Source organism: Taeniopygia guttata, chromosome 37 (genome assembly GCF_048771995.1).
Source record: "Taeniopygia guttata chromosome 37, bTaeGut7.mat, whole genome shotgun sequence".
Lineage (NCBI taxonomy): Eukaryota > Metazoa > Chordata > Aves > Passeriformes > Estrildidae > Taeniopygia > Taeniopygia guttata.
This window is the reverse complement of record NC_133062.1, coordinates 1,551,525-1,573,686: the sequence shown is the minus strand read 5'-3', so window position 1 is coordinate 1,573,686 and position 22,162 is coordinate 1,551,525. Positions and strand designations below refer to the sequence as shown.

At 53.9% G+C, this 22,162-nt stretch overlaps 2 protein-coding genes across 2 annotated transcripts in view; both read right to left on the bottom strand.

The window, feature by feature from the left end:
* Positions 1-2,361: 2,361 nt before the first annotated feature.
* LOC121468803 (uncharacterized) lies at positions 2,362-4,501 on the bottom strand. Its single transcript, XM_072921398.1, has 2 exons — positions 2,516-4,501; positions 2,362-2,452 (listed from the first exon to the last, which is right to left on the bottom strand). Exon 1 carries the CDS (start codon positions 3,567-3,569, stop codon positions 2,955-2,957), a length of 615 nt encoding a protein of 204 aa, XP_072777499.1. The 5' UTR covers positions 3,570-4,501; the 3' UTR covers positions 2,362-2,452; positions 2,516-2,954.
* A 973-nt stretch (positions 4,502-5,474) lies between these two features.
* SHANK1 (SH3 and multiple ankyrin repeat domains 1) overlaps positions 5,475-22,162 on the bottom strand; it is a 74,432-nt gene continuing 57,744 nt past the window's right edge. The window contains exons 20-26 of the mRNA XM_072921452.1: positions 20,160-20,183; positions 17,518-17,574; positions 15,217-15,340; positions 14,192-14,283; positions 9,950-10,444; positions 8,351-9,917; positions 5,475-6,030 (exon numbers count right to left, since the gene is read on the bottom strand). Of these exons, the coding sequence (XP_072777553.1) occupies positions 5,475-6,030; positions 8,351-9,917; positions 9,950-10,444; positions 14,192-14,283; positions 15,217-15,340; positions 17,518-17,574; positions 20,160-20,183 (2,915 nt within the window). The remainder of the gene's footprint in view (positions 6,031-8,350; positions 9,918-9,949; positions 10,445-14,191; positions 14,284-15,216; positions 15,341-17,517; positions 17,575-20,159; positions 20,184-22,162) is intronic.

Here is a 22,162-nt window from a genome sequence, read left to right as displayed (position 1 = left end):
TTTAATAGGGGTTTATGGGGGGATTTTGAGGGGATTTTTGGGGAGCTATGGGGGATTTATGGGGTGGGATTATTGGGGGGCTATGGGGGATTTATGGGGGAATTTTGGGGGATTTATGGGGGATTTATGCGGGGGGTTTGGGGGGATTTTGGGAGGATTTTTGGGGAGCTGTGGGGGGTTTATGGGGTGGGAGTATTGTGGAGCTATGGGAGATTTATGGGGGAATTTTGGGGGATTTATGGGGGAATTACTGGAGAGCTATGGGGGGAATTATTGGGGTGCTCAGGGGGATTTATGGGGGATTTTGGGGCATTATTGGGGGGCTATAGGGGATTTATGGGGGGTTTATGGGGGATTTATGGGGGGTTTATGGGGGATTTATGGGGGGTTTTGGAGGGATTCTTGGGGATTTATGAGGGGTTTATGGGGGGATTATTGGGGGGATTTTGGGGGAATTTTTAGGGGGCCATGGGGGGTTAATGGAGGGATTATTGGGGGGCTATGGGAGATTTATGGGGGAATTTTGGGGGATTTATGGGGGATTTATTGGGGGATTTTGGGGGGATTTTGAGGGGGTTTTGGGGAGCTATGGGGCATTTGTGGGGGGATTTTGCGGAGATTTTGTGGGGATTGTTGGGGGGATTCTGGGGGAATTTTTAGGGGACTATGGGGGGTTTATGGGGGGATTACTGGGGGACTATGGGGGATTTAGGGGAGAATTTTGGGGGATTTATGGGGGCGTTTACGAGGGGATTTTTGGGGGGATTATTGGAGGGCTATAAGGGATTTATGGGGGAATTTTAGGGGATTTATGGGGGATTTATTGGGGGATTTAGGGGGGATTTTGGGAAGATTTTTGGGGACCTATGGGGGGTTTATGGGGTGGGAGTATTGTGGGGCTATGGGAGATTTATGGGGGAATTTTGGGGTATTTATGGGGAAATTTTGGAGTTTATGGGGGATTTATGGGGGAATTACTGGAGAGCTATGGGGGGAATTATTGGGGTGCTCTGGGGATTTATGGGGGATTTTGGGGCATTATTGGGGGGCTATGGGGGATTTATGGGGGGGATTATTTGGGGGATTTCGGGGGGATTTATGGGATAATTTTGGGGGATTTATGGGGAGGTTTTGGGGGACTTATGGGCGGGTTTGGGGGGGATTTATAGGGGGCTATGTGGGATTTATGGGGGGATTTTGGGGCATTATTGGGGGGCTATGGGGGATTTATGGGGAGAATATTGGAGGGATTTATGGGGCAATTTTGGGGTATTTATGGGGAATTTATAGGGGGGTTTAGGGGGTCTCTAAGGGAATGATTTGGGGGTCCCTGGGGAGATTCTGGGGGAATTATTTGGGGTCTACGGGGGGTCCCTGGGGGCATCTATGGGGTAGAATTGGGGGGGGGTCTATGGGGGAACTTGGGGGGATTTAGGGACGAATTTGGGGGGTCCGGGGGGTCCATGGGGGTCATCCCCCGCCCCTTGCACGCCCACCTGGCCACGCCCACCCCCCCTTGCACACTCAGTCCCTTCCCCCGCCCCTCCCCCAAAGAAAACTCCGGGAGGCGCCATTGGTTCGTTAATTAATGAATTCATTAATTAATTACTGAATTAATTATCCCGTAATTACACCCGAGCCGCTGCGCGGGGGGGGAGGGGCGCGGGGTGGGGGAGGGGCAGCTCGGCAGCGCTGGGGGGAGGGGCGGTGGGGGAGGGGCACCGAGGGGGGTGGGGGAGGGGGATCCTCGATGGGTGGGGGAGGGGCGCTGCGGGGAGGGGGCGGGGCTTGCGGGGGTGGGGGAGGGGCGGGGACATCGCCCCTCCCCCTCCCCTCCCCCTTCATGGGGGGGGCGGGTCACAGTGAATTTGGGGGGGGGCGGCGCGCCCCTCCCCCACCCGGGATTTTGGGGGAGGGGCGGGGTGGGGGAGGGGCGCTGGAAGACATTCGAGTCGGGGGTCGTTGCCTTTGTTTTTGGGGGGGGGGTGGGGGAGGGGCGACGACCCTGAGAGAGCCCTTTGAGAGTGGGGGAGGGGCCCGTGAGCATGCGGGGCACGGGCGGGGCACGCGCGTGTGCAAGGGGGGGGGAGGGGCGGGCGAGTGTGAGAGGGGGCGGGGGGAGGGCGGGGGTGAGTGTGCAAGGGGGTGTGAGTGGGTGTGCAAGGGGGGGAATGGTGAGTGTGCAAGGGGGGAATGGTGAGTGTGCAAGGTGCGAGGCAGTGAGTGTGCAAGGGGCATGTGAGTGCGTGTGCAAGGGGGTGTGAGTGCGTGTGCAAGGGGGTGTGAGTGCGTGTGCAAGGGACAGGGCTGGGGTGAGCTGTGAGTGTGCAAGAGGAGTGGGTGAAGGGCCCACGAGTGTGCGAGGGCGTCAGTGGGTGTGCAAGGGGGGCTGTGAGTGTGCAAGGGTGGTGGGTAAGTGCGTTGAGTGTGCAAGAGACAGGGTGAGGGTGAGCTGTGAGTGTGCAAGAGGAGTGGGTGAGGGGGTTGAGTGTGCCAGGGATGGATTGGGGGTGACCTGTGAGTGTGCAGAGGTGGTGGGTGAGTGTGCAAGGGGCGTGTCAGCACGTGTGCAAGGGAAGGGGTGAGCACGTGACACGCGTGTGTGCAAAGGGAGTTATGTGTGTGACACACGAGTGCGCAAAGGACGGGGCCGGGCGGCTGTGAGTGTGCAAGGGGCTGACTGTGTGACACGTGAGTGTGCAAGGGAGGGAGGGGGGAGCGAGGTGAGGCACGTGAGTGTGCAAAGAACAGCTGAGTGAGTGTGCAAGAGGGGCCGCACGTGTGCAAGGAGTGCGTGTGAGCGCGTGACACAAGTGCGAGTGTGCAAGGGACACATGGGAGTGGCACCTGTGTGTGTGTGAGCCTTGCACACGCGTGTGCGCAGGGCCGCCCTCACCCCCACACGCGCGTGCGAGGCTCGGAGGGGGGACCCACCCCCCCCTTTGCATGCCCGCTCACACTCCCGCGTCCCCTTGCACGCTCAGGGGCTCTTGCACGCCCGGCTGCGGATCCCGTTGCACACTCGGCGCCTCTTGCACGCCCAGCTCCGGCGGCACATTCACGTCTCGTTGCACAATCATCGCCTCTTGCACAATCATGCTCGGTTGCACGCCCGTGTCCACGGCCTGTTGCACGCTCAGCAGCTCCCCTTGCACGCCCGGCTCCCATTGCACGCTCGTGTCCATGTCCTGCGGCGCGTGTGGCTCCTGTTGCACGCCCACGTGTCCTTGCACGCCCGGCTCCTGTTGCACGCCCATTTCCACGTCCCACCGCACGCTCGGAGCCGCTTGCACGCTCAGCTCCACCTCCCGTTGCACACTCGCCTCCCACTCCGCGCCCGGCTCCCGTTGCACGCCCGGCTCCCATTGCACGCCCAGCTCCAGCTGCCGTTGCACGCCCAGCTCCTGTTGCACGCTCAGCTTCCTCTGGATCTCCACCTCCCGTTGCACGCTCAGCTCCTGTTGCACGCTCAGCCGCCGCTGTGCCTCCAGCTCCCGTTGCACGCTCAGCTTCCGTTGCACGCTCAGCTCCCGGGGCACGCTCAGATCCCGCCGGGCTCCCATGTCCATCTCCTGTTGCACACTCAGCTCCCGTTGCACGCTCGCGTCCCAGCGGATGCCCACGTCCACGTCCCGGCGCCCGCTGTCCACGTCCCGTTGCACACTCAGCGCCCGCCGCACGCCCGCCCTTGCACGCGCGCCCCGGCCCCCCCGCACGCCCCGGGCCCCTTGCACACTCAGGTCCTCTTGCACACCGAGATCCCGTTGCACACTCGGATCCCATTACACACCTGGACCCCGTTGCACACCTGGATCCCATCACAGTCCCATGTCCAGGTCCCGTTGCACACTCGGATCCCGTTGCACACTCGGATCCCGTTGCACACTCGGATCCCGTTGCACACCTGGACTGTGCTGCACACTGAGATCCCGTTGCACACTCAGATCCCATTACACACTCAGATCTCGTTGCACACATGGATCCCATCACATTCCCGTGTCCAGGTCCCGTTGCACACTCGGATCCCGTTGCACACTCGGATCCCGTTGCACACCTGGACCGTGCTGCACACTGAGATCCCGTTGCACACGCGGATCTTGTTGCACACCCGGATCCCATCACATTCCCATGTCCAGGTCCTGTTGCACACTCGGATCCCTTTGAATACCGAGATCCCGTTGCACGCTCGGATCCCGTTGCACGCTCGGATCCCGTTGCACACCCGGATCCTGTTACATCCCCATATCCAGATCCCCTTGCACACCCGCCTCCCTTCGCACACCCAGATCCCTTTACACACTCCGATCCTGTTACACACTCGGATCCCATTGCACACTGAGATCCCCTTGCACACTCGGATCCTTGTACATTCATAAATCCAGATCCTGTGGCACACTCAGATCCCGTTGCACACCCGGATCCCCTTACACATTCGAATCCTGAGCCGCACTCAGGTCCTGTTGCACACTCGGATCCCATTTTACACCTGGATCCTGTTGCACACTCGGATCCTGTTGCACACTCGGATCCTGTTGCACACTCGGATCCCATTTTACACCTGGATCCTGTTGCACACTCGGATCCTGTTGCACACTCGGATCCCGTTTTACACCTGGATCCCATTGCACACTTGGATCCCATTGCACACTCGGATCCCATTTTACACTCAGAGCCCGTTTTACACCTGGATCCTGTTGCACACTCGGATCCCGTTTTACACCTGGATCCTGTTACACACTCAGATCCCATGGCACACTCGGATCCCGTTGCACACTCGCATCCTTTCACAGTCTTAAGCCCAGATCCGTTGGCACACTCAGATCCTGTTGCACACCTGGACCCCGGTACACACTCACCTCCCCCCTCTCCCCCTCTCTCCCTCACACCTGGGGCTCCCTCCCTGGTACCTGGAGGTGTCACCCTCACACCTGAGGGTCTCTCCTTCACACCTGGGGGACCCTCATCGGTACCTGGAGGTGCCACCCTCACACCCGAGGGTCTCCCCCGCACACCTGGGGGTGTCACCCTCACACCTGGGGGACCCTCCTGCACACCTGGGGGACCCTCATCGGTACCTGGGTGCTGCCCCCTCACACCTGGGGGTCTCCCCTTCACACCTGGGGGTCTCACCCTCACACCTGGGGGTCCCTCCTCGGTACCTGGGTGCTGCCCCCTCACACCTGGGGGTCTCCCCTTCACACCTGGGGGTCTCACCCTCACACCTGGGGGTCCCTCCTCGGTACCTGGGTGCCTCCTGCTCACACCTGGCCGCCTCCCGCTCACACCTGGGGGTCTCCCCTTCACACCTGGGGGTCTCCCCTTCACACCTGGGTGTCCCCCCTCAGTACCTGCGGGTCTCCCCTTCACACCTGGGGGTCCCCCCTCGGTACCTGGGTGATTCCCACTCCCACCTGGCCGCCTCCCCCCCTGCCCCGCCCCCCCGCCCGCCCCTCGCGGAGCGCCCCGCGGCTCCATCACCTCTCGAGGAAGAGGCGCAGGGCGCGGTCGATGTTCATGCGGTGCCCCACGCGCGTCACGCCCAGGTCGATGTAGTCCTCCTTGGTCAGCGCGGGCAGGTGCGTGCCGTCGATCTCGTTGTGCAGGAAGCGCGCGCGGTGCTCGCCCAGGTTCAGCGACTCCAGCCAGTCCGCCACGTCGAATTTGCTCCAAAAAGCCAAAGGTTTGGCTCCGAAGGGCTTCCCGGGGGCGGCGGCGCGGGGCGGGGACAGCGAGCGGGCGGCGGGGGGCTCGGGGAAGCCGCGCAGCTCCAGGTAAGCCCCGTACAGGTGCGCCGCAGGTAAGGTGGGCAGCGAGGCCGGGCGGGGGGCGGGGCTGCCGCGCCGCTCCGAGGGGGGCGGGGCCGGGCTGGGCGCGCGCCGCAGGGCGGGGCGGAGCTCCAGGTCCCCGCCCCCGGCCACGCCCACCGCGGGTTTTGGGGGGGGCGGCGGCCAATGGGGGAACAGCGCGGGGCTGGGGGGGAGGGGCTTGGTGGGGGAGGGGGAGGGGGGAGGGGCGGCGGAGTCCGTCAGCCTGTGGGGGGAGGGGGGAGGGGAGGGGTTAGGGGACAGCCCCGGCCACGCCCCGCTAAGCCACGCCCACCTCTGACCACGCCCCGCCAGGCCACGCCCCCTAGGCCACGCCCTCACCCCCGTCCCCAAAGTGGGTGGGGCAGGTGAGATGGTACAGGTGAGATGGGTACAGGTGTGACGGGCACAGGTGAGAGCGGCACAGGTGAGAACAGGTGAGATGGGTACAGGTGAGATAGGCACAGGTGTGATGGGTACAGGTGAGAACAGGTGAGATGGGCACAGATGAGATGGGTACAGGTGTGAACAGGTGAGACGGGCACAGGTGTGACAGGTGAGATGGACACAGGTGTGACAGGTGAGATGGGCACAGGTGTGATGGGTACAGGTGAGCACAGGTGAGATGGGCACAGGTGAGAACAGGTGAAATGGGCACAGGTGTGCCAGGCACAGGTGTGATGGGTACAGGTGTGCCAGGTGAGACGGGTACAGGTGTGATGGGCACAGGTGAGAACAGGTGGGATGGGCACAGGTGAGACAGGCACAGGTGAGAACAGGTGAGATGGGTACAGGTGTGCCAGGTACAGGTGTGCCGAGATGGGCACAGATGTACCAGGTGTGATGGGTACAGGTAAGAACGGTGAGATTGGTACAGGTGAGACGGGTACAGGTGTGATGGGTATAGGTATGCCAGGTGTGATGGGCACAGGTGAGAGGTGGTACAGGTGAGATGGGCACAGGTGTGACAGGCACAGGAGTGATGGGCACAGGTGTGACAGGCACAGGTGTGCCAGGTACAGGTGAGACAGGCACAGGTGTGATGGGCACAGGTGAGATGGGTGAGACGGGCACAGGTGAGAACAGGTGTGACAGGCACAGGTGTGACAGGCACAGGTGTGACAGGTACAGGTGTGACAGGTACAGGTGTGATGGGCACAGGTGAGATGGGTTCCCCCCAAATCCATGCACGGAGTGCCAGGTGTGCCACAGGTGTGCCACAGGTGCAATGGGCACCCCCCCAGTCCATGCAGCAGGTGCCAGGTGTGCCACAGGTGTGCCACAGGTGCGATGGCCCCCCAGCCATGCACGTGCCAGGTGCACCACAGGTGTGCCACAGGTGTCACAGGTGTGCCACAGGTGCAATGGGTGCCCCCCCATATTCTATGCAGGTGCCAGGTGTGCCACAGGTGTGCCACAGGTGCAATGGCCCCCAATCCATGCAGCAGGTGCCAGGTGTGCCACAGGTGTGCCACAGGCGTGCCACAGGTGTATCACACGTGTGCCACAGGTGCAATGGGCACCCCCCCCACCCATGCAGGTGCCAGGTGTGCCACTGGTGCAATGGGTGCCCCCCTAATCCATGCAGCACGTGCCAGGTGTGCCACAGGTGCCAAAGGTGTACCACAGGTGTGCCACAGGCGTGCCACAGGTGTGCCGGGTGTATCCCACATGCCACAAGTGCGATGGGTGCCCCCCCCACCCATGCAGGTGCCAGGTGTGCCACAGGTGCCACAGGTGTGCCACAGGTGCGATGGCCCCCCCAGTCCATGCAGCAGGTGCCAGGTGTGCCACAGGTGCCAAAGGTGTACCACAGGTGTGCCACAGGTGTGCCAGGTGTATCACACGTGCCACAGGTGCGATGGCCCCCAGCCATGCAGCAGGTGCCAGGTGTGCCACAGGTGTGACCACCCCATCCATGCAATGGGTGTCCCAGGTGTGATGGGTGTCCAGGTGTGACGGGTGTCACGGGTGTGATGGATGCTCCAGGTGTGATGGGTGCCCAGGTGTGATGGGTGTCCCAGGTGTGATGGGTGACACAGGTGTGATGGGTGCCACATCCCCCAGGTGCCCCAGGTATGACAGATGCTCCAGGTGTGATGGATGCCACGCCCCTCAGGTGTGATGGGTGCCCCAGGTGTGATGGGTGCCCCAGGTGTGATGGGTGCCATGTTCCCCAGGTGTGATGGGTGTCCCAGGTGTGATGGGTGTCACATCCCCAGGTGTGATGGGTGCCACACCCCTCAGGTGCCCCAGGTGTGATGGGTGCCATGTTCCCCAGGTACCCCAGGTGTGATGGGTGCCATGTTCCCCAGGTGTCACAGGTGTGATGGGTGTCACAGGTGCCCCAGGTGTGATAGATGTCCCAGGTGTGATGGGTGCCATGTACCCCAGGTGTGCCAGTTACCCCTCCCCCACCCCCCAGGTGTGCCGGTTACCCCTCCCCCCTCCCAGGTGTGCCGGTTACCCCTCCCCCACCCCCCAGGTGCACCACCCACCCCTCCCCCACCCCCCAGGTGCCCCCCAGGTGCGCCCCTCCCCCTCACCTGTGCCGCGCTCCGGCTCCGCCCTCCGCCGCCGCGCGGCTCCACGCTGCGCCCATCCCCCCTCTGGGGGGCGCTGCGGGGTGCGGGGGGAGGGGCAGGGGGGGGAGGGGCGTGCCCAGATTTGGCTCCTCCCACTCCGCCCTCCCCCTCTGCCCCAGCCGACCCCTCCCCCCGCCCTCCCCTCCCCCCGCCGGGCCCGGGGGTCCCTCGGCGCCCTCGGGGGGGTGGTCGCTGCTGCTGCGGCTGTCCACCTCCTCGATGCCCGAGTCCGTCACCGCCTCCGCGCCCTCGGGACCCCCGCCCACCCCCACCCCCACCCCCACCCCCACCCCCACCCCCCCGGCCCGCCGGGGGTCCTGGGGGGCGCCCCCCGGCCCGCCCTGGGTCAGCGTGGCCACCTCGCTGTCGTACGAGGTCAGGCTGGAGGCGGCCGAGTCCCCCGGGCCCGCGGGTGGGGGAGGGGCGGCCTCCCGCGGGTGGGGGAGGGGCGGCGGGGGGGGAGGGGGCTCGAAGCTGTTGGCGAATTCCAGCGGGGGGGGGAGGGGCTCGGCCAGCAGCAGCTCCTCGTCCGCGTCCACCGAAGGGGCGGGGGGGGGAAGGGACAGGAGACCCCCGCCCGCCCCTCCCCCACCACCCCCCCCCCCCGCGACCCCCGCCCCGGGGGGGTCCGAGGAGAAGCGGACGCGGCTCTCGGGGGGGGGAGGGGCGGCCCAGGGTTGGGGGAGGGGGCGGCGGGAGGGGCTGGTGGGGGTGGGGGGCAGTTTTTGGGGAGGGGGCGTTTTGGGTAAGGTGGGGGGGCCGGAGAGGTGGAGGGTGGGGGAGACCCCCCCCAAAAGGGGGAGGGAGCGGACCCCTCCCCCCACGGGTAAAGGGGAGCCCATCCCCCCCAGGCTGGGGTGGAGGGGGGAGGGGGCGGTGCCGGCGGGGGGAGGGGCGTGGAGGGGGTGGGGGAGACCCCCGTGGAGCCCCCCCAGGGGGAAGGGGGAGGGGGCGGCGGGGGGGAGGACGCGGCAGCCGCCGGGGGGGGGAGGGGCGCGCGTGGGGCTCAGACTGGGATGCACCGGGCTCATACTGGGATGGGCCCCCCCCAAACTGGGATGGGCCCCCCCCAAACTGGGATGGACCCCCCCCAAACTGGGATGGACCGGAACCGCCCCCGCGTGCAGCGGGGGGGGAGGGGCCGCCCCTCCCGCCCCTCCCCCCACGCTGCTGAAGGCGCTGCCCCTCCCCCCACCTTGCCCACCCCCCCTCGCCCCTCGGTAGCCGCGGGTGGGGGCGGGGAACGCCTCCCCTCCCCCACCCCCTCCCCCTGCCCCTCCCCCCCCCGCCGCGAACATCGCCTCGTCGATGCTTTTGGAGTGGCGCAGGCGGGGGGAGGGGGGGCCCAACCCTCCCCCAGCCCCTCCCCCACCCCCCAGCGCCCCTCCCCCCCCTCCTCCTCCTCCTCGGTGCTGAGGAAGAGCGCCGAGCGCCGCCCCGCCCCCCACTCCCTCCGCCCCGCCCCCACCAGCGCCGCCCCGAACTGCGAGGTGAAATCGGGGGGGGGAGGGGCGCCCCCAGAAGACCCTCCCCCACCCCCTCCTCCAGCCCCTCCCCCACCCCCTCCTCCCCCTCCCCCTTCGGGGGCGCCGCCCCCCCCCGCCCCTCCCCCCTCGGCCTCCACGCTGCTGCCGCGGCTGCTGCGGCCGGAGCTGGAGGTGGAGGGGGCCTTGACCACTATCGTGGGTATCGCGATAGAGCTCTTCTCCGCCCCTCCCCCACCCCCCTCCCCCTCCACCTTGGGCTGCTTCACCAGCGGCCCCTTCCTCCGCAGCGCCTTGGGGGGACCCCCCAGCAGCAGCGCCCCTCCCCCACCACCGCCCCCCGCCCCTCCCCCACCCCCCCCGAGGTTGTAGAGGCGCCAGGGGGGGGTCCCCGCCCCGCCCCCCCCCCCCGGGGTGCTGTAGGGGGGCTCGGGGGGGGAGGTGGTGGGGGGAGGGGGGATCTCCTCCGGGCCCGGCACCGAGAGGCTCCGCAGGAAGCGGCTCCCGGGCGGCGCCAGCAGGGGGCGCTGCGACTGCGGCTGATGGGGGGGCGGGGCCGCGTCCGCCGCGCCTGCGCAGAGAGGGAAACAAAGGGTTAATTAGCGAGGGGTAATTAAAATCGGTTATAGGAAAAAATATATAAAAATTAAAATTAGTTATGGGAAATAAATATAAACATTAAAGTTAAAAAATTAAAATTAGTTATGGGAAAAAAAATTAAAGTTTGTTATGAAAAAAATATGAAAATTAAAGTTAGTTATGGGGGAAAATTCAAATTAGTTATGGGAAATAAATATAAACATTAAAATTAGTTATGGGAAATAAATATGAAAATTAAAATTAGTTATGGGAAAAAATTAAAATTAGTTATGGAAAAAAATATAAACATTAAGATTAGTTATGGGAAATAAATATAAAAATCAAAATTATTTATGGGAAATAAATATAAACATTAAAATTAGTTATGGAAAAAAAATTAAAATTAAAGTTAGTTATGGGGAAAATTAAAATTAGTTATGGGAAAAAATTAAAATGAGGTATGGAAAAAATATAAAAATTAAAATTAGTTATGGAAAAAAAATTACAGTTAGTTATGGAAAAAATATGAAAATTAAAATTAGTTATGGAGAAATATAAATATTTAAATTAGTTATGGGGAAAAATATAAACATTAAAATTAGTTATGGGAAAAAATTAAAATTAGTTATGGAAAAAAAATTAAAGTTAGTTATGGGAACAATATAAACATTAAAATTAGTTATGGGGAAAAATATAAAATTAGTTATGGGGAAAAAAAAATTTAAATTAGTTATGGGGAAAAAATTAAAATTAGTTATGGAAAAAATATAAACATTAAAATTAGTTATGGGAAAAAATTAAAATTAGTTATGGGAAATAAATATAAACATTAAAGTTAGTTATGGGAAAAAATTAAAATAAAAATTAGTTATGCGGAAAAATATTAGTTATGGGGAAAAATTTAGTTATGGAAAAAAATTTAAATTAGTTATGGGAAAGAATTAAAATCAGTTATGGGGAATAAATATAAACATTCAAATTAGTCAGGGGGAAATTAAAATCGGCTATGGGAAATAAATATAAACATTAAAATTAGTTATGGAAAAAATTTAAAATCAGTTATGGGAAATAAATATAGACATTAAAATTAGTTATGGGAAAAAATTCAAATTAGTTATGGGAAAAAATTAAAGTTTGTTATGGGAAAAATGAAAATTATTTATTGGGAAAAATTAAAATTAGTTATGGGAAATAAATATAAACATTAAAATTAGTTATGGGGAATGAATATAGACATTAACATTAGTTAGGGGAAAGTTAGTTATGGGGATTAATTAATTAAAATCGGGTGTGGGGAATGAATATAGACATTAAAGTTAGTCAGGGGGAAATTAAAATTAGTTATGGAAAAAATATAAAAATTAAAATTAGTTATGGGAAAAAATTAAAATTAGTTATGGAAATAAATATAAAAACTAAAATTGGTTATGGGGAAAAATTAAAATGAGTTATGGGAAAAAATATATAAAAATTAAAATTAGTTATGGGAAAAATTAAAATCAGTTATGGGAAAAAATTAAAATTAGGTGTGGAAAAAATATAAACATTAAAATTAGTTATGGGGGAAAATACAAAAATTACTTATGGGAAATAAATTTTAACATTAAAATTAGTTATGGGAAATAAATATAGACATCAAAATTAGTTGTGGGGAATGAATATAGACATTAACGTTAGTTATGGGGAAAAATTCAAATTAGTTATGGGAAATAAATATAGACATTAAAATTAGTTATGGGGAAAAATTAAAATTAATTAGGTATGGGAAAAAATATGAAAATTCAATTAGTTATGGGGAAAAATTAAAGTTTGTTATGGAAAAAAATCAAAAGTAGTTATGGGAAATAAATGTAAAAATTAAAATCAGTTATGGGAAAAAATATAAATATTTAAATTAGTTATGGGAAAAAATATAAACATTAAAATTTGTTATGGGGAAAAATTAAAATAATTTATGAAAAAATCTAAAAATTAAAATTAGTTATGGGAAATAAATATAAAAATTAAAATTAGTTATGGAAAAAATTAAAATTAGTTATGGAAAAAAATAGAAAATTAAAATTAGGTATAGGAAATAAATATAAAAAGTAAAATTAGTCATGGAAATAAATATAAAAATTAAATTAGTTATGGGAAAGAATTAAAATTAGTTATGAAAAAATTAAAGTTAGTTATGGGAAAAAATATGAAAATTAAAGTTAGTTATGGGAAATAAATGTAGAAATTCAATTAGTTATGGGGAAATAAATATGGAAATTAAAATTAGTTATGGGGAAAAAATTAAAATCAGTTATGGAAAAAATTAAAATAAATTATGGGAAAAAATATGGAAATTAAAATTAGTTATGGGAAAAAAATTAGTTATGGAAAAAAATTAAAATTAATGATGGAAAAAAAAATTAGTTACAGAAAAAAAAATTAAAGTTAGTTATGGAAAAAAGATAAAAATTAGTGATGAAAAAAAATTAAAATTATTTATGGAAAAAGGAAAAAGGAATGATTGATTAATTCTGGATTTCAAAGGGGCAATGGGTTCGGCACGGAAAGGGTTAAAATCTGCCCGGAAATCAACGGGGAAAAGGAAAAAAACCAGAAAAAAGCGCAGAAAACTCCCCAAAAATCCAAACCAAAACCAAAGAAAGAAAAGAAAAACCAAACAAAGAAAGAAATCCCAAAAAAACCCAAAAAAACCCCAAACAAAACCCCAACAAAACCCCAAAAGAACAAAAAAAAAACCAACCAAAAAGCCCCAAATTTGCCTAAAAAACCCCAAAAATCCAAAACCAACCGAACCAAATCCACCAAAACAACAAAACCAAAAATGTCCCAAAATCTCCAAAAAAACCCCAAAAACCAAAACAAAAAAACCCCAAAAGAAGAAAAAAGCCCCAAAACCGCTCGAAAAACCTCCAAAACAACATCAAAAAACCCAAACAAAGTTTTGGGATTTTTTTCAGGATTTTTGGGGGTTTTTTCAGGATTTTTTTGGGATTTTTCATAATTTTTGGAGATTTTTCAGAGTATTTCTGGGGAATTTTTCAGATTTTTTGGGGGGAATTATTCAGGATTTTTTGGCTTTTTTTCAGAAGTTTTGGGGAATTTTTCAGGATTTTTTGGGTTTTTTTCTGGATTTTTTGGTGGTTTTTTTCCAGGATTTTTTTGGGTTTTTTTCCAGGATTTTTGGGGTTTTTTTCAGGATTTTTTGGGTTTTTTTCCCAGGATTTTTTGATGTTTTTTTCAGGATTTTTTGGGGAGTTTTTCAGGAATTTTTGCTGGTTTTTTTCAGTATTTTTGGGGTTTTTTCCCAGGATTTTTTTTGGTTTTTTTCCGAGGATTTTTTGGTGTTTTTTTCTAGGATTTTTTGGGGGTTTTTTCCAGGATTTTTTGGTTTTTTTCCAGCATTTTTTGGGTTTTTTTTTCAGGATTTTTTGGGGTATCTTTCCAGGATTTTTTGGGAGTTTCTCAGGTTTTTTTTTCGGAATTTTTCAGGATTTTGAGTTTTTTTTTCAGGATTTTTTGGATTTTTTTCCAGCATTTTTTTGGGGTTTTTTTTTTCCAGGATTTTTCGGGAAGTTTTTCAGGATTTTTTTGGGGTAATTTTCAGTATTTTTTTGGGGTAATTTTCAGTATTTTTGGGGTTTTTCCCAGGATTTTTTGGGAATTTTTTCAGGATTTTTTTGGGGTAATTTTCAGTATTTTTTGGGTTAATTTTCATTATTTTTGGGTTTTTTCCACCCACCGATGGATTTCTGGCGCAGCATCAGCCCGTGGGGGGGTCCCGGGGGCAGCAGCGGCCGCTCGAAGGGACCCTGAGAGGGGAAAAGGGGGGGGGGACCCCAAAATTCAGCCGGGAAACGGAAAAATGAAAAAAAACAACAGAGAAACCCCAAAAAATTGGGGCCCAATTTCCCCCAAATTTTCCCCAAAATTCACCCAATTTTCCCCCACATTTTCCCAAAATTTCACTCAAATTTTCCCAATTTTCACCCAAATTTTCCCCAGTTTTCACCCACATTTCCCCCAAATTTCCCCCAAATTTTCCCCAATATTCCCCAAATTCAGCCCAAATTTCCCCCAAAGTTCCTCCAAAATTTCCCCAAATTCTGCCCAAATTTCCTCAAATTTCACCTCAAATTTCCTTTAAATTCTCCCCAAATTCCACCTGAATCCACCCAAATTTCACCAAAATTCCCCCAAATTTCCCCCACATTTTCCCAAATTTTCACCCAAATTTTCCCCAAATTTTCTCCAAATTCTGCCTGAATTTCCTCAAATTTCACCTCAATTTCCCCCAAATTTCCCTCAGATTTTCCCCAAATTTCACCCAAATTTTCCCCAATATTCCTCAAATTCTGCTCAAATTTCCCCCAAATTTCCCCCAAATGTCACCCAAATTTTCCCTAAATTTTCCCTGAATTCTGCCCGAATTTCCTCAAATTTTACCTCAATTTCCCCCAAATTTCCTTTAAATTCTCCCCAAATTTCACCAAAATTGCCCCAATTTTCCCTCAGATTTTCCCCAAATTTCACCCAAATTTTCCCCAATATTCCCCAGATTCTGCCCGAATTTTCCCCAAATTTTCCCTAATTTTTCCCCAAATTTTCCCCAAATTGCCCCAAATTTTTCCCAAATTTCCCTGAATTTCCCACCCAAATTTTTCCCAAATTCCCCCAAAATTCCCCCAATTTTCCCCAAATTTCCCCCAAAATGTCCCCAAATTCCCCAATTTCCCCAAATTTCCCAAATTCTGCGGAATTCGCCCCAAACTGACCTCGGGGCTGAAGAATCCTTTGGGCCGCCCGGCCCGGCCCGGGGGGGCTCCGACCCCCGGCCCCTCCCCCGCACTGATGCTCTGCTGGGCGGCCGCCAGGATCTCGTCCAGCTTGTCTGGGGGGGAAAGAGGGGAATTTGGGGAGGGGTCTTGATCCCAAAACCCCCCGAAATTACCCCAAAAATCACCCCAGAAAAACCCCAAAAAACCCCCAAAAAAATCCCCCAAAAAATCCCAATAAATTCACCCCAAAACCTCCCCAGGAACCCCCTGACCCCAAATCGCGTCCAGCTTGTCTGGGGGGAGGGGGGAATTGGGGAGGGGTCCCGACCCCAAAAACTCCCGAAATCACCCCAAAAATCACCCCAAAAATCCCCAAAAAACCCCAAAAAAACCAAAAAAAAAAATCCCAAAAAATTCCCCCAAAACCTCCCCAGGAACCCCCTGACCCCAAATCGTGTCCAGCTTGTCTGGGGGGGAGGGGAATTGGGGAGGGGTCTTGACCCCAAAACCACCCGAAATCACCCCAAAAATCAGCCCAAAAATCACCCCAAAAAATTCCCAAAAATTCCCCCCAAAACCAAAAAAAATTCCCTAAAAATTCACCCAAAATCCTCCCCCACCCAAAAATCTCATCCAGCTTGTCTGGGGGGGAGGTAAATTTGGGGAGGGGTCCCGACCCCACAAACCCCCGAAATCACCCCAAAAATCACCCCAAAATTCCCATAAAATCCCCCAAAAAAATCCCCCAAAAAATCCCAAAAAATTCACCCAAAAACCTCCCCAGGAACCCCCTGACCCCAAATCCCGTCCAGCTTGTCTGGGGGGGAGGGGAATTTGGGGAGGGGTCCCGACCCCAAAAACCCCCCGAAATCACCCCAAAAATCACCCCCAAAATCACCCCAAAAATTCCCAAGAAAAAACCCCAAAAAAATCCCCCCAAAACCCCCCAAAAATCCAAAAAAATTCCCCCCAAATCCCCTCAGGACCCCCCCAAAATCCATCCAGGACCCCTCCCCGGGACCCCCCAAAATCCCCCCCAAAGTGACCAAGGATGCCCCAAAATCCCCCAAAATCCTTTCAGGACCCCCCCAGGACCCCCCAAAACCCCACCAGGGACCCCCAAAATCCCATCAGGACCCCCCAAACCTCCCCAGGGACCCCCCAAAATCCCCCAAAATCCTTTCAGGACCTCCCCAGGACCCCCCAAAACCCCACCTGGGACCCCCCAAATCCCCTCAGGAGCCCCCAAACCCCCCCTGGGACCCCCCAAAACCCCACCTGGGACCCCCAAAATCCCCCTGGGAACCCCCAAAATCCCCTCAGGACCCCCCAAACCCTACCTGGGACCCCCTAAAATCCCCTCAAAATCCCCCAAAATCCTTTCAGGATTCCCCCCAGGACCCCCCAAAACCCCCCTGGGACCCCTCAAACCCCCCTGGGAACCCCCAAAATCGCCCAAAATCCTTTCAGGACCCCCCCAGGACCCCCAAAATCCCCTCAGGACTCCCCCAAACCTCCCCGGGACCCCCAAAATCCCCCCTGGGACTCCCCAAAACCCCCCGGGACCCCCCAAAATCACCTTGGGACCCCCAAAATCCCCTCAGGACCCCCCAAAATCCCCTCAGCACACCCCAAAATCCCTTCAGGACCCCCCAAAATCTCCCCGGGACCCCCCAAATCCCCCCCCGGGACCGCCCAAAATCCCCTCGGGACCGCCCAAAATCCCCTCGGGACCCCCAAAATCCCACCAGCACACCCCAAACCCCACCTGGGACCCCCAACATACCCTCAGGACCCCCCCGAAAACCTCTCAGGACTCTTTAAAACCCCCCCGGGACCCCCCAAAATCCCCCCAGGGACCCCCCAAAACCTCCCTGGGACCCCCCAAAACCCCCCTGGGACCCCCCAAAATCCCATCAGGACCCCCCAAAATCGCCCCGGGACCCCAAAAATTCCCATCGGACCCCCCAAACACCCCCCCGGCAGCCCCCAAATCCCCCCTGGGACACCCCAAAATCGCCCAAAATCCTTTCAGGACCCCCCCAGAGACCCCCAAAATAGCCTCCCGACACCCCAAAATCCCCCCCAGGGCTCCTCAAAACCCCCCAGGGCCTCCTAAAATCACCTCAAAACCCTCCAAAATCCTTTCAGGATCCCCCCCCGGGACCCCCAAAATCCACTGAGGACACCCCAAAATCCCCCTGGGACCCCCCAAACCCCCCCGGGACCCCCAAAATCCCCCCCGGGACCCCCCAAACCCCCCCAAAACCCCCCAAACCCCCCCACTCACTGAGCGCCATCTGATAGACGGTTCTCTTCTTCTCGGTGCTCGAGGAGGGGTCAAAATCTGGGGGGGGGGAGAGGTCAGAGGGGTTTGGGGGGTCCTGGGGGGATTTGGGGGGTCCCAGAGGGATTTTTGGGGAGATTTGGGAATTTTGGGGGGGTCCCAGAGGGATTTTGAGAAATCCTGAGGAGATTTTGGGGGGTCCCACAAAGATTTGAGGGGGTCCTGGAGGGATTTTGGGGGGTCCCATAAAGGTTTGGGGAAATCCTGGGGGGATTTGGGGGGTCCCAGTGGCATTTTGGGGAGTTTTTGGGGGGTCACGGAAGGATTTGAAGGGTCTTGGGAGAGTTTTGGGGGGTCCCAGAGGGATTTTGGGGGGGTCCCATAAAGATTTGGGGGGTCCTGGGGGAATTTTGGGGGATCCCGGGGGGGTTTGGGGGGGTCCCATAAAGATTTGGGGGGTTCCAGAGGGATTTTGGGGGGGTCCCAGGGGGATTTTGGGGAGTTTTTGGGGGGTCCCACAAAGATCTGGAGGGCTCTTGGGGGGATTTTGGGAGGTCCCAGGCAGATTTTGGGGAGTTTTTCGGGGGTCCCACAAAGATTTGGGGGGTCCTGGGGGGATTTTGGGGGAATCCCAGAGGGATTTTAAGGAGTCCCACAAATATTTGGGGGGTCCCAGAGGGTTTTTGGGGAGTCTTGGGGGGATTCTGGTGGATCCCAGGGAGCATTTGAGGGGTCCCAGAGGGATTTGGGGGGGGTCCTATAAAGATTTGGGGGGTCCTGGGGGGATTTTGGGGAGTTTTTGGGGGGTCACGGAAGGATTTGAAGGGCCTTGGGAGGATTCTGGGAGGTCCCAGGGGAATTTGGGGGGTCCTGGGGAGATTTTGGGGGGGTCTTGGGGGGATTTTAGGGGGTCCCAGAGGGATTTTGGGGAGTATTGGGGAGGTTTTTGGGGGTCCCGAAGGGATTTTGGGGGGATTTTGGGAAGATTTGGGGATTTTGGGGGGTCCCAGAGGGATTTTGGGGAGTACTGGGGGGATTTGGGGGGGATTTTGGAGGAATTTGGAAATTTTGGGGGGGTCTCAGAGAGATTTTGGGGGGGATTTGGGGGAACTTTGGGAAAATTTGGGAATTCTGGGGGGATTTTGGGAGGGATTTAGGAATTTTGGGGGGATTTGGGTGAATTTTGGGGGGATTTGGGTGAATTTTGGGGCGATTTGGGGGAATTTGGGGGAATTTTGGGAAAATTTGGGAATTCTGGGGGAATTTGGGGGGGGATTTGGAGGGTCTCGGGGAGGTTTTGGGGGGATTTTTGGGGGGTCCTGAAGGGATTTTGGGGGGATTTTGGAGGAATTTGGGAATTTTGGGGGGGGGGGTCTCAGAGAGATTTTGGGGGGATTTGGGAATTTTGGGGGGATTTGGGGGAACTTTGGGAAAATTTGGGAATTTTGGGGAAATCTTGAGGGGTCTCGGGGAGGTTTTTGGGGGATTTTTTGGGGATTTTTTGGGGGGATTTTTGGGGGTTTTGGATGCTGGGGGGGAGGATGAGTGTGCAAAGGGCTGGGTGTGCAAACCGTGAGCGTGCAAATCTTTGCACGGGGATTTGCCACGTGTGCAAATCCTCACACAGGGGTCGGGATGAGCGTGCAAATCCTCGCACAGGGATTTGCCGAGCGTGCAAGGCTGGGGAAGGTTCTGTGAGTGTGCAATGAGTGTGCAATGAGTGTGCAAGGCCCGTACAAAACCTTTGAAGGATTTGTGATGAGCGTGCAAAGCCTTGCACGGGGAGCTGAATGAGTGTGCAAGGCCCTGGGGAGGGTGCGTGAGTGTGCAATGAGTGTGCAATGAGTGTGCAATGAGTGTGCAATGACCGTCCAAGGCCTCTAACAGGGTCTGGGTGAGCGTGCAAAGGTTCTGTGGCCGTGCAATGAGTGTGCAAGGGGTGAATGAACCCCTCACAGGGTGTTTGATGAGTGTGCAAGGAGCGTGCAAGGCCTTCATAGAGTGTCTGATGAGTGTGCAAGGCTCCAGAAGGTTCCATGAGTGTGCAAGGCCTGCACAAAGCCTTCTAAGGGATCTGCAGTGAGTGTGAAAATCCTTGCACGGGGATTTGGGTGAGCGTGCAAGGCCTTTAACAGGGTTTGGATGAGTGTGCAAGGCCTTAAAATGCTGTTTAATGAGTGTGCAAGGCTCTGGAAGGTTCCATGAGTGTGCAATGAGAGTGCACTGAGTGTGCAAGGGGTGCTTGATGAGTGTGCAAGGCTTCAGGCAGTTCTGGGGGTGTGCAATGAGTGTGCAATGCCTTTACAACCCCTTCCACAAGTGTGCAAGGGCTGTTTGATGGGTGTGCAAGGCCCTGGAATTTCCCATGGGTGTGCAATGAGTGTGCAATGAGTGTGGAATGAGTGTGCAAGGCCCGTACAACCCCTTTCAGCAGTGTGCAAGGGGTGTGCAATGGGTGTTTGATGAGTGTGAAAGGCTCTGAAACGTCTTGTGGGTGTGCAATGAGTGTGCAATGAGTGTGCAAGGCCCATACAAGCCCTTTCACAAGTGTGCAAGGGCTGTTTGATGGGTGTGCAAGGCTCTGGAATGCTCTGTGGGTGTGCAATGAGTGAGTGTGCAATGGGTGTGCAAGGGGCGTCACTCACCGCTCCGTTTCTTCCAGGGGGAGACTGGGGAGACACGACAGGAGTTAGGGGGGGAGGGGCGGAATTTGGGGGGAAATTTTGGGAATTTTGGGGATTTTGGGGAAATTCTGGGGAAATTTGGGAATATTGAAAAAAACTTGGAGGGAAATTTGGGGGATTTGAGGAGAATTTTGGGGGAATTTTAAGGGAATTAAGGAGAAATTTTAGGGAATTTTGGGAAATTGTGGGGAAATTTGAGGACATTTGGGAAATTTTGGGGAAATCTGGGGGAATTTTGGGAACTTCTGGAGATATTTTGGGAAATTTTGCGAAATTTGGGGTAGTTTTGGGGAAATTTAGGGGAAATTTTGGAGAAATGTGGGGAAATGTGGGGAAAATTGGGGAAATTTTGGGGAAATGTGGGGAAATTGGGGGAATTTTTCAGGAAATTCGGGAAAAATTTGGGAACTTCTGGGGAAATTTGGGAGAATTTTGGGAATATTTTAAACATTTGGAGGGAAATTGGGAAAAATTTTGGGGAATTTGGGAATTTTGGGGAGATTTTGGGAAATTTGGGAGAATTTTGCAGAAAATTTGTGACTTTTGAGGGAAATTTGGGGGATTTAGAAGAATTTTTAGGGTTGGGGAGGATTTGGGGAATTTTGGGGGATTTTGGGGGGTCCCAAAGTTGTTTTTTTTGGGGTTCCCAAAATCCCGGGGGGGGTCCGGAGCCCCCCCCCCACTCACCCTTCTCCACTGTGGGGCCGGAGGTCAAAGGTCAAAGGTCAAAGGTCAAAGGTCAGCAAAGTTTCACACCCCCAACCCAGAGATCCCAAAAATCTCCCAAAAGTCCCCAAAAATCCCTCCCAGGCCCCCAAAATTCCCCAAAATCCCCCAAAATTCCCCGAATTCCCCCCAAATCACCAAAATTCCCCCAAATCGCCCCAAAATCCCCCCAAAAACCCAAAATTCCCCCAAATCCCTCAAAATCCCCCCAAAATCCCCAAAACTCCACAAAATGCCCCCAAAAATCTCCCATCAAATCCCCCAACCCCCCCAAAAATCCCCAAATCCCCCCAAAAATCTCCAACCCCCCCCAAAATTCCCCTAAAGTCCCCCCAAAATTACCCAAAATCCCCCCAAACCCCCCAAAATTCCCCCAATCCTCCAACCCCCCTGAATTCCCCCCAAAAATCCCCCAAATCCCCCAAAAAATCCCCCAAATCCCCCCAAAAATCCCCTAAATCCCCCCAAAAATCCCCCCATATCTCCCCCAAACGTCCCATAAAATCCCCCCAAATCCCCCAAAATTCCCCATAAATTTCCCCAAAATTACCCTTAAAATTCCCCAAATTCCCCCAAAATCCCCCTACAATTCTCCAAACTCCCCAAAATTCCCCCAAAATCCCCTCTAAAATTCCCCAATACCCCAAAATCCCCCCAAAATTCCCGAAAATCCCCCCTACAAGTCTCCAAACCCCCCAAAATTCCCCCAAAAATTCCCCCTAAAATTCCCCAAAATCCCCCTAAAATTCCCCCCAAATCCCCCAAAATCCCCCCTAAAATTCCCCAATACCACCCAAAATCCCCTCAAAATTCGGCCAAACCCCCCAAAAAATCCCCCCAAAAATCCCCCCTAAATCCCCCCTAAAATTCCCCAAACCCCCCAAAATTTCCCAAATGTCGCCAAAATCCCTCCTAAAATTCCCCAAACCCCCCAAAATCCCCTCAAAATCCCCCCTAAAATTCCCCAATACCCCAAAAAATCCCCTCAAAATTAGGCCAAAACCCCCTAAAAATGCCCCCAAAAATCCCCCAAAACTCCCCCTAAAATCCCCCAAACCCCCCAAAATTTCCCAAATTCCCCCAAAAAATCCCCCCTAAAATTCCCCAACCCCCCCAAAATTCTCCCAAAATCCCCCCAAAATCCCCCCTAGAATTCCCCAATACCACCCAAAATCCCCTCAAAATTCGGCCAAACCCCCCAAAAAATCCCCCCAAAAATCCCCCAAAAACCCTCCCTA

Coding starts and splice junctions, on each gene's coding strand:
- LOC121468803 (XM_072921398.1), bottom strand. CDS start 3,569: ATGGACATGGGAGCCCGGCGGGATCTGAGCGTGCCCCGGGAGCTGAGC.